Source organism: Rhynchophorus ferrugineus, unplaced genomic scaffold (genome assembly GCF_030347505.1).
Source record: "Rhynchophorus ferrugineus isolate W39M unplaced genomic scaffold, kcgeb_rfMv2 rfM9, whole genome shotgun sequence".
In the NCBI taxonomy this organism is placed as follows: domain Eukaryota; kingdom Metazoa; phylum Arthropoda; class Insecta; order Coleoptera; family Curculionidae; genus Rhynchophorus; species Rhynchophorus ferrugineus.
Window position 1 is genome coordinate 39,523,074 of NW_027472588.1, and position 18,686 is coordinate 39,541,759.

Here is an 18,686-nt window from a genome sequence, read left to right on the forward strand (position 1 = left end):
TTCATGATAAGATATGTCTGTAGCGATCTTCAAGCATGTCAAATTTTACATCGTGGAATAATGGTCTACAAAATACCCTGAGAGATAAGAAGGGTACTTTCGAACATTCAGTCACCGACCATCGTTCAGTTCAGACGTGCCACCATCGACTGTCCAAGCCTCGTCTTCAGGTAACACAGCTGCCATCTGTTTTATCAATTGCTATTTCTATTTTTTTATAACTTAACAATAAAATAACAGTCACACCATGTAAACAACCACTGCCATATAACTACCCTAAATCTCCATCTGTGGCTACTTTCAGTGACGCATTGTCCGTACCCGGTGGACTTCAGCAGTTTTTACTAACTAGGGAAAAATATCGATCTTTTTAAAAATATACCGAAAAAAAAAACGTTGAAAATTTTAGTAAACCTATAACTGTCAAAGTAGCAATAAACCTTAAAAAATTATTAAAAATATAAATTAAAGATATTCTGTAAATGCTTACAAAATATTTTTAAATTCTTCTTAAATGTCAGCCAATTTTGTTTTGACCTGGCTTGATTGTTTATATCTGATATCTGGTATTATCATATTGTATTTATTATTACACTATATTTATTATCACACTATATTTATATATTATTTAATATAAAAAGTTAGCTTAAGTATTGTATTGCTTTGTAAGTAAGTTAAGAATTTTGTTGTATATAGTTTATGTCTATTCAAAGTTTTTTTGTACATACGTCATCAAGATGTTTAATATATTGCCTGCCGCAATTTTTAAATTGCGAAAAGAGACAATGCGGTCTGATTAGTTCGAACACGTAAACGAATGGGCTTGTTAAAGTCGTCTGGTTTTCAGACGTATGCAGAATTCTTGAAAACAAGATAAGAGGTTATAACTCTAACCTATTGTAGCGACCTTGAGGCATGTCGAATTTTACATAGTGGAATAACGATCTACAAAATACCCAGAAATATAATCCCAGATGTTGAACACGGGCGGGGTGCCAGCAGCGCCAACTAGAACCCGATAACGAATAGCTGGCAACCCCGAGACCTTTATCTGGGATGTTATTGAAGGGTATTTCTAATCATTCAGTAACCGACCATCGTTTGGTTTGGACGTACCACCATCGAATGCCCAAGCCTCGTCTCCAGGTAACTCCGCTGCCATCCGTTTTATCTATTTCGTATTTTCTAAATTTTTTATATTGCCAATAAATAACGGTCACAAAATGTAAACACCACTGTTTCATTTCGTTTTACCTCCATTCACCGAGCCATATCAATTTACCCTAAACTATAAACTATTGTGGTTGTATAATTAACTGTAGCTTTTCGATGTACTGTAAGGTTAAAATAAATTATATTTGATAAGATTTTTGATCAATTATTTCGTTTAGATTACAATTTTGTTATATGTCAAAGCCAAACCGAACGAAAACTCAGAGTTGATGCGGTAACATTGCGACGTTTTGATGTCGCAAATTTAAATGACGTATGTACAAAATAACTTTGAACAGACTATATTTCTTCTAGTACCGTTTTTATATATTGATTATAAATAGTAGGTAGTAATCGATGTTATAGTAGGAATATTGCGAAAACAAATAAAAGTAGTCACGTAATTAGAATAATATTTACTATAATTGCTTATTGTAGTTTGTAAATTCTTTTTAAATTCAGACCGTATTTTTCTTCAACATTTTATTCTAGTCGAAAAGAAACACAATACTGTGTGACGCATTCTAACATGTAACAGTAACAGTCTAAAATTCGCCTGGTTGTCAAATGTCCGCAAAAATCTTCAAAACATTAATGATAACGATTAGAGGTAAATAGTTAGAAAAAAATTGTCTCTAATCAGTTACTTCAAACAGGAATGAGATAATATCAGCAGAAAAACGTTAGAGAAGTATTGGTGTTATTAAATGTTAGAATAGAATGTTAAAATCGCAAAGCACTTAAAGGACTGACAAAATAAAGCATTGTAAATGACTAACTAACTGATAACATCAAATTTATATGCTTGAAGTGGTTTTCACTGGACGAAGATACACCTCAAGCTCCCTAAGAAATTTCAGGACTTAACATTTGTTGAACCTACTGTTTCTAGTGCTGTAAAAAATGTTTGAAAGAAGTATATTTATCCAAAATAAAATTTGGACGTCTACAAAACACAATGGTTAAAGCGAAACTGAGCTAAGCATCAAATAACCAAGACGGCGCGCAATCAAAATGGTAGTGGAACTTTAGCCCAAAAAATTGTATTGCCCAAGTCAGAAATATTAATTAATTGTATCTCCAATAATAACACAACAATCTGATGATATATTTACCTCCGGAAGGAACAGTTTTTTCCTGAAGGCACTTCTAATAGTTGAGATTTCAAACTCTTCCTTCATCCCGTCTCCAACATCCTCGCTTCCATCCTTGCTGATCGGCGATACGGGCTCACAATCACTCATCGCGGCACTGTTCTCACCGTTCACGTTCAATTTATATTCGATATCGCTAACCCTTAGTTTAGATTTCCGGAAAGTAAAAGTACTCTCGCTGTTCTTCCCTATACTGGGCGAGTTCGCGCAACTGACCACGTCCGACGACCCTTCCGACACTCCCGACTTTTTGCTCGGCGTCGATCTGGGCGAGAAAATCTTGCCCGTGTTCTGGAACACCTTCTTGCATTTGTTCTTCGAGCTCTTGTACATCTCCTCGATGTTCATCGCGATCTTCTCCCTGTCTACCTTCTGCAAAGCCTCTTGCTGTTCGGAGATCATGTTGCTGACCTTGCTCTTGAAATTATTCCAGGAATCGACCGACTTCTTCGGTTTCCTCAACAAAGTGGGTCTCCGGATCCTTATAGGCAGCTTACTGCGCGTCTTACAGTAATCTAACTTTATCGAATCCGTCGATACGGAACCCGCTCTGTTGGGCGGTTGATTCTGTCGAGCTAGGTTCACCTGACTGCAGGATATATGCTCGATGCTCGAGTGGTTCGACGTGGAGATGGTCTGGTTCATGTTTTCCGGGTCGAAATCATTGAGTGACTGGGACATGCGGTGTTGTATCTTCAGTGTGCGAGGGACTTTGTATAAATTGTCGTCTTCTATGCTGGAGCGGAGGTTTGGATCGCTTCCGCACTTCATGATGGCCAGGGGTATGTTCTCGCGACTCCTGCGGACGACTATTTCGGTCTGACTGCCGAATTTCTCGGAGGAGTGACATTTCGGTAGATCCTCATCATTCTCCGATTTCTTTGTCTCTTCGACGTCATGGATGGTATCCGGTGGGATATCCGGAGGTGCATCGGTGCTAATATCACCCTCCGGAGTCTGGAGGACGATCTTAACCTCGCTCTTTGCCGTGTGTTTGACCAACACCGGCTCCGAACCATGGACATTGTTCTCGTAGATGTTCGACTCGGGATCCCTCTTCTCGCTGAACTTGAAACTGATCCTGGGAACATCGTACTCGAACCTGCTGTTGTTCCTGTCGATATTCTTCGGTTCCTCCACGTCGACGTACAGTTCCTGGTCGGTTTCGTTCTCGCTTACGCTCCTCCTGATGTCCTGGTTACTGCTCTTCTCCCTCGCATCGTGGTAGTTGTCGTCGTCCACGTCACTCTCGGAAGAACTACTGGGACTCTCGATATAAACGCTATTCGGTAGACTCTGACACTTGTCGTACTCGACCTGAGCCTCCTGTAGGTCGTAGAATCCGGACGAGCGTTTCGATGTCTTGTCCTCAGTCTCTTTGTTGGGGGAGCGTCCGAATACCGGCGAAGTGATGTTCGGTATGGTGACGCGCCATTCCTTTTTCGCTAGTTTGTTGCAGAACTTTTTCATCGCGACGCTGGAGGAGAGAAAATCATCGGGACACGCTGCGTTATCGCATAGCGGATGGCTTTCGGTCGGGAGCGGAAGCTAAATCGACAATAAAACGTTATATACTGAACCAGTGTACTTGTACCAAGTGACGTAGTGCAAAACGAAATACGGCGAATTTAAAAAATAACCAGGTCCGAAGTCATGGCGAATGTAGAACAAATTGTTGTGTAATTAGGATGGTATATTCAGAAATATGTTCAGGGACGCACTGAAATATTTATAGAATATTAGCTATATATAACAGCGAACATTCATTTATTTATTAAAATAACCCTTGCGTTTTTTAAAAAGATCAAATAATTAATTGAAATAACATTCATAGCGTTGCTGTAGAATGAAACATGACAATGCACGTCATAGATGACGTCGAATAAGAATATGCTATATATATAGCCTATTCAAAGTTTTTTGTACATACGTCATCAAGATGTTTAATGTATTGCCTGCCGCAATTTGTAAATTCGTTTCAGAATCAGACACATTTTCCTTCTCATTTTATTCCAGTTAAAAAGAGACACAATGCTGCCTGATTAGTTCGAACACGTGAACGAATGAGCCTGTCAAAGTCGTCCGGTTGTCACGCAATATTCCTGATAGCAATATCATAAGAGGTTATAACTCTAACCTATAAATTATTGTGGCTGTATAATTAACTGTAGTTTTTAGATAGAGTATAATGTTAAAATAAATAATATTTGATAACATTTTTGTTCAATTATTTTATTTAGATTAGAATTTTGTTGTATGTTAAAGTCAAACTGAACCAAAACTCAGAGTTGATGCGACAAAATTGCGACGTTTTGACGTCACAAATTTAGATGACGTACATAACAAAATAACTTTGAATAGACTATACAAGGGATTGTTCAGATTTCCACATCCGCACAATTGGTTAAATTGCTTTTTTCTACCTACAGTGTGTATAATTTTAAAATTTACCCTTGAGTGAAAATAACAAATAATTTAGAATATTTAGATTTTGTAACGCATTAACAAGTTTATAACTATAATAGTTAAATTGTTGTGTTATTCTTAGTATTGTATTACTATTAGTCGTGTAGTCATAGCATAGTTAAAATATCAAAACAGTATCAATTTTGTTTGTATTGGGAATATTAACCACCAAATAAAAAAAAACATTTTCAAGGAGATCAAACAGAAGCCAAAATTTCACCTCGATATAACTGCAGATTTCAAAACAATAACAAGAAGCAAAGAAGAAAATTATTCTTTTTGTTCAAATAAAAAACGTGCAAAGGGTATGAGAGAAATGATATACAATTGTACTAGAAGTAATATTAAAAGTAATTATAACTGTTATACATATTTTGCTGTAATTATGGATGGTTAATTTGTTTTAGGTTAGTAAATGAACAATATGTCAACCAAAACCTAGAGAGTCAGTCTGGGATTTGTCTATCAAAAATAGTAGCAAAAATTATAGTAACTCATAAAAAATAGATATTACTTGAATGTACTAACAAGAGTTAACCTGGATCGAATGAACAAAACATATAATATTAATCATCAACGACACCCTAATGATCTAATAACTACTACTCTGAGGGTGGAGGAGTAAAACAAACAAGAAAAAAGTATATATTTTTATAAAAGAACATAGGTAAATAAATTATTGTTTTGTGAAGATAATGATGTCTTGACTGGAGACCAGGTGAAAAGTACGATAATCTGCAAGATGAATATTTTGCTTTGAGATAGATGAATGACATATACAAATATGGATGATATGGTTGATATAGACGTTTTTAAATGTAATCTCTATATAAATTGGAGATGTATATAGATAGAATTGCAATAAAATGTCCTAATAGAATATGTCCTATAGAATATCAATATGTTATTGATAACATTAGTTGTCCATCTAGATATTTAAAAACTTAAGTTCTTTGATACATGAAATTTTCAAAAATATTGTTAAAATATTAAATATATTAAATACGCCGGCTTGGTGGCGCAGTGGTAAAGGTAATGGGACGGTCCTCCTACTGTTGCGATAGCCCCGGGTTCGAATCCTGCTGGGGCACGGTCGTAAATGTATGTTTGTGATTGTTTAAAATGTGTGAATGCCCAGGCAAGAGTGTAAAATCCGACCAGGAAAATGATCCCAGTCACGCCAGTAACCAGGCTGGGTAAGACCGGATGCCTTCTGGGATGATTTCTAGAGTTGGTCACTCGCCAGTCGGTAGGCTTAATGCTGAGGACCGTTATATATATATATATATATATATATATATATATTATATATATATATATATATATATATATATATATATATATATATATATATATATATATATATATATATATATATATATATATATATATATATATATATATATATACGAATCTATGTAAACAAGTAGTTTTTGTTTGATGTTATTACACTGAATTTTGTACCTAGTAATTTTATTAAATGGTAGGTAAAGGTATATTAAGTCCAAGGCCGGACAAAATGTGCGTATTACGAGTACCTGTATTTGTTGTTCCAACAACGTGATTTATAATTAAAATAACCAAAATACCGCGATAAACTTTGCGATAATGCTTAATGTACGTATTGTTGCTTATTCTCAATCGAAAATATAATAGTGTTAAAAAGTATATTAGGACTGTGTCATAAAAAATTGACAGATCTAGACCATTAACACTGTAAAAGTAACACAAAAGGTTGTTTTAATGAATTGAAAAAAAAATACTGACAAAGAATGATTTTTAATGGTTCATTTCATAGTCAAATAACAAATTTAACGGAATCAAGCTTTTCTAATTGTTCAAAAGGTTTACAAGGTCACACAAGGTACATATTTTATCGTGATCAATAAAAACAAGAGTATTCAAATAAAAAACAAACAAGTCGAAATAATAATCAAAAACACTTGCTCTGGACAAACAGTGGTTTTATTAACCACTGATGATATAGTCTTAAATTAAATATGTCCTTTTTATGACAGTGACTTTTTGTGTTGACTATTGTTGTTCGTCTCTTGCTAGAAAGAATGAGTAAGGTGAAAAATGATGACTTGGGTTTTTTGTCGATTAATTTACAGCTTCCAAAATTGGAGCCATGACTGTTACCTCATGAGGTTCTTGTCATGAAATGTAACTACTGTGTCGACGATGTAAAGATGGCGATTCTAATGTCAATGACAAAGAACAATCTGGACGACCAAAAAAGTTAGAAGACGGTGAATTGCAATGTTTATTGGGTGAAAACCCAGTTCAAACTTTCAAAGAACTTTCCAGACAGCTTACAACAGTTGATGAATTAACCATTTATAAATGTTTGCATGCGATGGAAGAAGGTCCAGAAGAAGGCAAGATGGCTACCAGACGAATCGACTGCAAGTTTCATTGTTTACAGGACAAAAAAAAAAGCTTTCTATGACGTATTGTCATTAGCAATGAAAAGTGGATCTACTACGACAAGCGCTAGTTCTGGAAGGGAGATTGAGAGACATATTTCAATAGAGATTAGCAGCACATTTATTTCGACAATTATGAAGAATATATTGTTACAGCTCGAATAGGAATTTCTGCTGCAATTAGCGTTCTTATTACCACTTGTTCAGGTCAATACAACAAAATGCCGAGACGTTTATCTGGGAAGTTATTGAAGAGTATTTCGATTCATTCAGTACTCAATTGCTTGTATTTTTCACATTTTTTTATACAGCCAATAAATAACGGTCACATAATGTAAACACCACTGTTTCATTTCGTTTTACCTCCATTCACCGAGCCACATCATTTATTTACCTATAACTTCAATAAATACTCTTTTAGGGTGAAAAAATTATCATAGTACAAGCAAGTACCTAACATTAGTACCATGAAAATTTAACCTACATGAAAAAATGTTCAAATAACTTATATATATTAGAGATTTTTTAGTAAGTTGGTAGTGTTATTAACGGCCATCCTGTGATCTTCTGTTTATAGGGCTTCCTGGTTGTAGCCACGCGTGGTGTGTTCGACGCTGAAGAAGTTACTTTCGAATTCTAAACGCATTTCCCATACCGGAATGAATTTCCTGACCGGATATACCTTTTTCAAGAAAAAAACCTCAGCGATAGTGCATTTAATTTGAATAAAAAACGACAGACTTCCACAGTCCACTTCGAACAAAATAAAAAAAAACGCTTTAAAATAATCTAATACGTGTTAACTTGATTTAGCGGAAAAAAACTATATTATATAAAAAAGGGGTTTTGATATTTTAAAAACGACAAGTCATTCAAAAACGTTTGGAGCTTAATATATTGAAATAAGACCTAGTTATTATTTATTTGATTTATATTACGAAAAGAAAAAGACACTGAAATGATATAAGTTAATTATTTCATTCTAGATAATATCTGAATGTAACCAATTACATAAGAACAATTTAAAATCAATTTCATATCAGTATAATCATGAATTCTACAGATTTGAACGTATAGCTTTAGTTAGTCCACTAGACGTGTTACTGATTTCTCGATATTCAAAACAGAAGAAAAAAAATTTAAACGTATTACTATTTTAAACCATATTTTTTGAAATATGGCAAATATTACAAAATGTTGTGTAGTATCCAATTAATTTGTTTTATTAACCGACTTCAAAAAAGGAGTAGGTTCTGTATTCGGCTGTATATATAGAGTAGTCTATTCAAAGTTGTTTTAGTAATGAGATATTTCTGACGTCGAAATATTGCAATGTTGCCGAATTAGCTCTGAGTTTTACTTCAGTTTGGCTTTGACCTACAAAAAAATTCTAATATAAATAAAATAATTGAACAAAAATATTATGAAATATAACTTGTTTTAACATTAGAGTAAATCTAAAAACTAAATAATGTATACGTAAGAGTTAATATCTCTTATCACTATGGCTTTCAAGAATTTTTCATACATCTGACAGCCGGTCGCCGTCTGGTTGTCAGATGTACGCTAAATTAATGGAGACCACCTTTTGCTGGCAAATTCCGTTAGTAAGGTGTTAGGGAGATAGGGTTTAAATAGTGTAAATATAACTGTCGGAGAGGTTTAATAGAACTTCCAGACATTACCTCAAAAGAATTCAATTAAAGGCATAAAATAATATAAGAAACTTGAATATTTCAAAATGGTTCATTGTGACACCCTTGACTAGAAAATAAAAAAAAAGTGGCAATAAAAGACAACAAAAATTGATGGAAAAAGGTAAAAGTTTCAATAGCATTCATTGTTGTTCATTATGTTTATTAATAGGTAATTGCAGATATATTGCTGGTTGAGAAGGATATTCCATCAAATATGTGGAAGGAAGGATTGTCAACCATAACACCTTCGGTTTGGATGAACTCGATAAGACATATAAAGGAAGTAACTGATAAATGGTGGAATCGTGAACATGTTTTAGACAGATTAGAAATTAACAGTTTAGTGATTGAATTGGGCAGTGATTCGTAAAGTGAAAGCGAACGAAGGAAAGTTTCAGGATATTTGATAATTCTGGAAATACCTGACACAGAGTGATGAGAGTGGAAAGAACTAAAGGTATGCACATAATTAATTGAATATAATTGTAGAAAATGGTATTGTAGGGCGTGAAAGATTTGTTTTCACAGATATGATTGTAATTGTTCAAAATTAAACATGAACCTTAGATTAGAACGTATGAGGAGAGAATGACTACTAACTGTTTTGTAGATATGGTAAACGGATTAGACATAATTCAGTGATTAATTTGGTCAAGAATGGTATACACAGGTAGTAGAAGAAGAAGTAAAAATACAGTGATACCAAGATGATTTGCCACGTAAACACACCATCGAAGGAAATAAGAACTAAACGTAAAAAGTTAATATGCTCTCGAATGAAAGTAAAATATGTTTCTCAGATATACAACTGTTAATTAGGTGGATTAGGTCTCCAGGGGCATAACACTACATAAAAAACGCGCCTAGAAACTCTAGCTCATGGATGGTGTGGAAAAAATTTTAATGTAAACAAAACAAATCTAACCTACTGTAGCGAATTGAGGCATGTCGAATTTTACATCGTGGAATAACGGTCTACAAAATACCCAGAAATATAATCCCAGATGTTGAACACGGGCGGGGTGCCAATTGGAACCCGACACCGAATAGCTGGCGGCAACCCCGAGACGTTTATCTGGGATATTATTGAAGGGTATTTCGGTCATTCAGTGCTCAACCCTCGTTTGGTTAAGACGTGCCACCATCGACTGCCCAAGCCTCGTCTTCAGGTAACTCCGCTGCCATCCTTTTTATCTTTGTATTTTTCTCATTTTTTATACTGTCAATAAATAACGGTCACATTATGTAAATACCACTGTTTTATTTCGATTTACCTCCATTCACCGAGCCACATCATTTACCCTAAACTACAAACTATTATACCTGTGTGCTTAATTGTAGTTTTAAGTCCTTCGATAATATACTTATTAGATGTACTATAATGTTAAAATAAATTATATTTGATAACATTTTTGTTCAATTACAAAGCCAAACTGAACTAAAACTCAGAGTTGATGCGGCAATATTGTAATGTTTCGACGTCATAAATATCCACGACGCATTACTAAAAAAATACTTTGAATAGACTATATATTCGGCAACAGCTAGTAATAATGTAATAAATAAATTTAAAAAAATATATTTTACACCTAGATTGAGCTAGTATAACATATAATTTAATTAAAAAACATCTGTTAGAAATATACTAATATCTTATTCGTAACGACACAGATGGTTGGTTTAAATAATCTCTAAACATCCATAGAAATTTACCATATTATAACGGCTTGACGCAAATACTGTAAGTTTGATTGGCCTTACAATGCGCAACTTAAATGACCATCACAGAATAATTAAATTTACTGAAACAACCCGATCAGAAACAGCAGTGAAACATCGAGATGTCAACAACCGGACCGAACAGTTTCGTAACGATTCTGACTCGGAAATCACCATTTTTTACTATACCAAACTTTTGTGTTGTTACAGTCTCGAATAACATTCAATTACTGTTACGGTTTGATGTTTATGTAATGGCTTTTGTTGTCAATAATAAGTGAGAATGCGCTGGTTCTTTTCGTAATACGAATTGGGGGGAAAACAAGCCTAATTTTAATATCTCGAAGTGTTTGTATATTATATAATATAGTATTATAGTGTTTATGTATTAAATAATATCTCACTGACTTTTACACGATATTTTTTCACGCCCGAACAGCTTGGATATATATAATTTGGGTCGGAGGAAACTTGGTGACGTTTTTATCGTACAATTTATTTAACCGAATTTACCGAATGTTTCGCCACTTTTTCACAAGACGTATGATGCCACTGACTCGGGCTGAAAAACTGAATCAAGTATTTTGGGCTGTTTTCATTTGCCCTAGATAATATGTCTAGTTCACCAAAGAATAGTTAAGAATCAATCATCAATGGAGAAGGACTCCCTTCCAGATGCCTTTGCAAATGCTTGTGTATCGTATCAGATCCGTGCTTAATCAACTGTTATGACAATATTAATTATATTGTAGGAATGTTCGTCTGGTCGGTTGGAATGTGTGGCTGTCGATGCGATTGTTGTTGTCCGAACACTCACTATTATTTCGGGGAAGGAATTCGCACGGGAACTGAAAACACTGGTTGAATAAAATGTGGCCGACAGGAGAATGGACAGGATATTACGTTAAGATACAGGAAGTACGGTAGCGCTGTGGAAGTGGTTCTGTTAGAAGGGGGTAGAGAAAAGAAAAAGGAGTTGGGAACCGCATGGTACCACTCCACCAGCGTTGCCAACCTTAGACTTTGATGTAGGTGAATGCGTGGTGGCCTAAAGCTTTCCCCTGTGAAGTTTCATACTGCAAACATTTCTGAAGTTGTCAATAGAGACATAGTAATTAACAACAAAGCTGATATAAAACATTACCCCTCTCTATGACAAGGGTACACCAGCATCGACGTAACTTCGATAATAATGGAACACTACTACAAACTAACAGGTTATACTACACAGTTGTACTGTTGAAACAAATTGAAAAGTCCTCGGCCTGATACATAGATAGCGCTACTGGAAATAAATCCATATGTGTTTTAGTTAGCCCTAACCCTCAAAAGATGCGTGTATAAATTTGACAGCTGTCGAATCATTAGTTTGTGAATTATAGCATTTTGAGTGAAGCAACTTTTGTTATTGTGAAAAAAATGGTTAAAAAAGAATTTCGCCTGATGCTAATCGACAGTCATTCGAGTGGACTGCACACGATGAACCCGCTCCAAAGCGTGGGAAAACGCAACAGTCGGCTGGCAAGGTTATGGCGTCTATATTTTGGGATGCACATGGAATAATTTTCATTGACTACCTTGAAACAGAACAGAACGGAAACCATTAACAGCGACTATTACATAGCGTTACTGGATCGTTTGAAGGACGAAATCGCCGAGAAACTGCCGCGTTTGAAGAAAAAGAAAGTGCTGCTTCACCAAAACAATGCACCGTGTCACAAGTCAGTGAAAACGATGGCAAAAATCCATGAATTGGGCTTCGAATTGCTTCCTCCGTATTCTCCAGATCTGTCCCCCAGCGACTATTTCCTATTCTCAGATCTCAAAAGAATTCCTGCTGGGAAGAAAATCGACGAAACTGAGGCCTATTTTGGAGCAAAGGACAAATCGTACTACAAAATGGTATCGAAAAGCTGGAGGGTCGCTGTAATCAGTGTATCATTCTTGAAGGGAATTATGTTGAATAAAAAAAAGTAATTTTACCAAAAAAATGTGTTTTACTATGGTAGACTGGGGACTTTTCAATTGACCTGTTATATGCTACTACACAATTTCTCTTGAACTACAAAGTTTCTAAATACATAAGGAAGCCTCATCATCAACCTCAGCGACACTTTGAATTTCGATCTCATCATTCCTAATGAGCCTACCTACTAATTCGATACAAGGAAATACCCAACGTATCACAGATTTTTGGATTCAGACCATTTCTCGGTGTTACTAACTGTTAGCAGATAACTTGGAGCGTCATTCCAATCAACGAAATGAAAAACCTATTGGAAACTATAACAGGATTTGTTACTAAAATCGGGTCACTTAACCCGATTGAATCATGCCAAATTACCAATTAATCATGCCAATACCAAATTGAAGAAGGAACCAGAAGGATGGAAGCTTGCTAGTTATATCGAAAATGCATACTCCCAAGTTACATCAACGATCGAAATTCCAAATTGATGCTGCACTAATTTCTCCAGGGAACAAGCAAATCTCTTCAGAGAAAATAATACAGAAGAGACTCCGAATTCAGGAGCGAAGAAAAATGGGGAACTATGCTCTTCAATCTGGACTTATCTGGACTCACTGAACTAACAAAGATCGCAATTTCCATTTTCAGGATGCAAAATGTCCATATATCTAGAGACGCGCCTTATACAACGTGGGGCAAAAGTCCCGCTACCATTTTGATCATTACGTTGTTTTTCGTTATGATTGAAAAATTATATCGGCTAAATTGTTACCGCAATTCGCTATGCAACTTTCGACTCTTTTTAAAGCATTTCTCATGACATCCCGCAACATTCGAAGCTGGAATCATTTGGGGATTATTCACATAAACTAAGTCTGGTGCTCTTATCGCAACTTCGCGAAATTAGTCTTCCTGTCATATGCGATTAATGCATATTTACAATATATGTTGGAAATCATTTAAAATTAATTTATGGGCCCTATGTACATATCGATTTCTAATGATTTTACTAAAATAAATATATAAAATAATGAAATATTGTGTCGTTTTCTTTATAAATACCTACAAAGATCCCTACGTAATCATTATAAATTATAACTAATTATCATGCATCCGTACACGCCATTTCGTACGCAATACAATTTAAATAAAAAAATAAAGATAAGACTTAACCGGTGCTATAACGATTTTATTAATAAAGATACGTATACACGTCGTCTTGGATGTGAATTCGCAAGTTTCCTAACCAGCTGATGGGATAAATCCTCTGTTAAACAGACTCTTGAACATATTTACTCTCGCTGACGCTGATAACGACACATCCCATTAACATATTTACAGTTAACAGTGACTGCTTAATTTACTACTCCCTATTTTTATTCATATCTTTCTTTGTTATACTTTAGGGATAGGTTTTTAGACTGAAAATAGTATAATATTAAAATGTTCCAATATATAGCTGACCAGTTTGTGGAAAAACAGTGTTAAACAAGGATCCTTATCGAACTTATTTGACCAGAGGTTATTTAGATATTAATTTGAGCTCTTCTGTTGGGACAAATTGCATTTTTGTCAGTCTCTCTGAAATTCTAGCGATTATTTTTCATTGCAAAAGCTCTGTACCAGTCACTATTGTCAAATGGAAAACGTCAATTTCTATTCTATATGCTGCATTAAAGAAGTTTCGACGTATTCCATATTCTTTTACTTGTTGTAAGTCAAAAGGAGTAAGGATAAAAATTCTAGATAGGAAAATTGGAATACCGCGAGCTCGATTTTAAGAGAAAACATTCTAAAAAGACCGACCAGGCGAACATTTCTACAATTGGTGATCCCGACGTGATCGAAGTGCCTAACAGATAAACCAGCTCAACATAAGCCACTCGAGAGGTGTTCGACACGTACATGGAAGGATAGCACGAGGAACGGAACCCATCAACATCACATGGTCGACGTTATCCTACGAAAATAATTTTCATTGACTACCCTGAAAAAGGAAGGACTATCAACAGCGACTATTACATAGCGTTATTGGAGCGTTTGAAGAACGAAATCGCCGCATTTGAAAAAAAAAAGAAAGTGCTGCTTCACCAAGACAATGCACCGTGTCACAAGTCAGTGAAAATGATGGCAAAAATCCATGAATTGGACGTCTAATTGCTTCCTCATCCACCGTATTCTGCACATCTGGTCGCCAGCGACTATTTCCTGTTCTCAGATCTCAAAAGAATGCTCACTGGGAAAAAATTTTCGTCGAATGAAGAGGTGATCGCCGAAACTGAGGCCTATTTTGAAGCAAAGGACAAATCGTACTACAAAAATGGTATCGAAAAGTTGGAGGGCCGCTATAATCAGTGTATCACCCTTGAAGGGAATTATGTTGAATAAAAAACTAATTTTGGCCAAAAAAATGTGTTTTACTATGGTAGGCCGGAGACATTTCAAATGACCTGTTATTAGTAAAAATACCTACATAAACTATAAACAGAAAACTAAATCACAAAAGCTACAAGAATTAATAAAAGCAGGCCGACTATTTCAGACATATTAAAAAAAAAGAACGAAAGGCATCGACAGCTGTAATCGAACAATACATTTTCTAAAATCATTTTATGAATGAGATAGCTATCACAATAGTGTCCCTACATAAAAAAGGGTCTGATTTGTAAGCTGGCCTGCAAGTCTTTGGACTGGAAATTTTTCGGAGTCGTATTTCTAGGAACAACAACAGATTGAATAACCTTTGCTTATTATTACATTCTAGGAAACGTACTAAAATGGTTTAAAGAAGTGCCGAATATTTAAAAAATAAAATATTAATAAAAACATACCATTATTTTCAAGAAAATAATACACCAGTTTACAATAATACTTTAAACTAATAGAATTTAGTTCATGTTAACACTAACTGCTAGTCATTAGTCTGTGAATCAGCATTTAAGATATCAACGAAGAACAAATAATGGCACCATTATGAATAAAATAACGAAATGTCGTCGAAATATTTAATTTCTTATTAATTTTGTTTGATTTAATGGAGAACATCCGTCTATCTCGAACATTTAAATACATTCTTTCGTTATATTTAAATAGGTAACCCCTTGTTTAGACTGGGATAGGTTTCATTCAAGGTTTTTGGGTTCCCTTCAGCTATGGCTAACAGCTCACTCTCGTACTATTAGATTCTATAGCAAAATTGTCCTTTCTATTGCGTTTCTGTGGTCATATTTTCGTAGGTCAGTTAAAGTGCTAACTTTGCACAGCAGGATTTAGTAAACCAACAGTTCAGAAGAGATTATTCAGACATTCATTACCAGCTTTCCAGGTTTTAACGCACGACATTGATCTGCTTTCGTAGATTCCTGGGGCCTGTTTTTGCCTAATCTAATCCCAATTACATTCCAAGTTCCTTAAAATACTGCTGAACGTTATTATTTTTAATGCTTAAGCCATGTCTTACCATATAATTAAGGTTATTACAATATTTCATTATTTATGTCAATATTAATTAATTTTTTAAATATTTAATAAGAAATATTATAAAACATCACTGCAATACTCGCTAAAAATAATTCAGTGAGGTGGATCAATCAAATATTTAGCTCAATTCTTGTCAAATATTATGTTAAATTAGATAATAGACATTATTTTATATCATGGTACTCATCACCAACAAAATTTTCAAATGAATTTGATCCCCAACCGTCTAAAACAATGTGCATTATTTCAGTGAATGAAATCTAACATACAGAAATGATTTCATAATTTGTAACAGTAGAAGCATTTATAAATGATGGATAATTTAATTATTTGGTTATATATAACATTTTTAAACACTAAATCATTATTTATTTTAAATAATTTAACATAATGCACATTGAATTTATCAATTAATTTACTAGTAAGAAATATATGCTATTATGATATTTAATATCAGGAAAAACATGGAAACTCTGACGCAAAATCATTAATTTAATAGAATTTAACAAAGCAAAACTGTCACTAATAAAAAAGAATATTATATAACTTGATGTAATAATACGGTTAATATTGATTAAAACCATTAAATTAATGGTCAGTGAATCATGACCAATAAAATGTATATTATTTAGTACGAAATCACATATAATCTTGAAAGAAATTAAAATGTGTTGCACTGTATTACACAGTGATAAAAAATATTCATAATTTTGTCATTAATTAAAATTTACATCATCAAAATGAAGTCTGTAAAAGCCACTGGTCCAATAAAATCAATATTTTTCCCTATTAATTGACATAACTGCATTGACATACATGACTTCCTCTGTAGAAACCTATTCGATAAACTATCCTCAAACATTTAAAACATTATCCATCGTTTTACTTAAACTTAGGATAAAAATTATTTCACATTAGGTGGATAATTAAATTGTTTAAAATTAAAAACCCATTAAATTAATGACCAGTGTATCATGACTAATAAAATGTATACATGTAGTATGAAATTATATGTAGTTTTGAGAGAAATTCAAATATGTTGTATTGTACGACACAGTGATAAAAAAAGAATCATAATTTTGTCTTGAACTAAAATTTATTTCATCAAAATGAAGTCAGTAAAAGCCACTGGTCCAATAAAATCAATATTTTTCCATACCATCTCCCTATCGATCGAAATAATTAATTTAGTCGTATTTAAAGACCTACTTTACAGAAACCTTTCCGTTAATCTTCATAAACAATCGATTCCCCCGCCATGAAATAAAGAATCCGAACAAAAAACCGACGACTCGAAAAAATTAAACCAATATTTAAAATGTTGTTTCGTCTTGCACCATTCGTCACGTTTTACGAGATATATTTCGTTTTGTTTGCATCTTGGACCGGCCAAACTGGCAAAACTTTTCGCAAAAATATATCACGCATTTTAATTTATACCTTCTTGTTTTATTGCCTCCTCTATCTTGTTACTATGTCACTGGGAAAACTCACTCACGTACACCCACGATTTATATCACAAACTAAACGGCATTCATGGCACTAAAATTTTCGCACTGTTCGGTTTCGAAACGTCGTTTTTTTTGTTTCTTTCTCTCGTACTTTTCACCGCATTTTCTCGGGTACTAGCGATGGTCTCTGGCCAACGCAGTGTGTTCGAAGCTAAAAATTCATTTCGTTTGACGGTATCTATTATTATCACATGTGTGGCTCCTCCTTTGCTAATAATACGGAGATACACTGTAGGGTCGGGACCGGACGGCGTGCACGGACGTTGAATTTTCGAACGTTTGGGTCCGCGCCGTTCGGTTTCTTGCTACCTGACCACGTGATCGGAAAGTTTATGAAAATTAAAATTAATGAATTTGGTACGTATACATCGGTTATGATTCGTTTTTTTTTTTTTATTCCTTCCATTGAGTTAACTGTAAATAAATTATAATAAAAATAACATTATCTGTATTTATACACTTCTTTGGTCTTTAATGTTATTTACTAAATAATACTAGATATAAAAATGTAAATTCACTCAACTTCTCACTATTCAACACTATGCAATATAGATGGTTTTTGTTCTTTTTTAGAATGTTGGGTATAATTTTAATAAAATTAGAGCCGGCTTGATGGCGCAATGGTAAAGGCGACAGGACGGTTCGCTTACTGTTGCGATAGTCATGGTTTCGAATCCTGCTGAGGCATGGTCGTAAATTTATGTTTGTGGTTGCCCTATGCTAAGAGTTCAAAATCCGACAAGGAAAATGATCCCAGTCACGCCAGTAACCAGGCTGGGTAAGACCGGATGTCTTCTAGGATGATTTCTCAGTTGGTCACTCGCCAGTCAGTAGGTTTAATGATGAGGACCGTGGTTCGAAGCCCACGTTAAACTACAGATCCAGTCTAAATAAACCCCTAGACGTAAAAGGAGACTTTAAAACATATTTAAAAACAAACTTATGTTTTGTGGTGCCATTTTTATAACTTTATCTACTCTACGCTATTTGCTTATTCTTTAGATTAATCCCAAATGCCATACCCGGTAAAAAACTTACGAGACGTCCAC

General features: G+C 34.4%; 1 protein-coding gene and 1 long non-coding RNA gene across 2 annotated transcripts in view; one reads left to right on the forward strand and one right to left on the reverse strand.

Moving 5' to 3' along the window:
• Nost (Nostrin) overlaps positions 1 to 17,835 on the reverse strand; it is a 48,223-nt gene extending 30,388 nt beyond the window's left edge. Inside the window, exons 1-2 of the mRNA XM_076415009.1 lie at positions 17,567 to 17,835; positions 2,328 to 3,914 (exon numbers count right to left, since the gene is read on the reverse strand). Coding sequence (XP_076271124.1) covers positions 2,328 to 3,836 — 1,509 coding nt within the window. The 5' untranslated portion in view covers positions 3,837 to 3,914; positions 17,567 to 17,835. The remainder of the gene's footprint in view (positions 1 to 2,327; positions 3,915 to 17,566) is intronic.
• Positions 8,950 to 9,448, forward strand: LOC143202627 (uncharacterized). Its single transcript, XR_013007204.1, has 2 exons — positions 8,950 to 9,079; positions 9,138 to 9,448. It is a non-coding gene; the product is annotated as an uncharacterized LOC143202627 (long non-coding RNA).
• Positions 17,836 to 18,686: the final 851 nt, after the last annotated feature.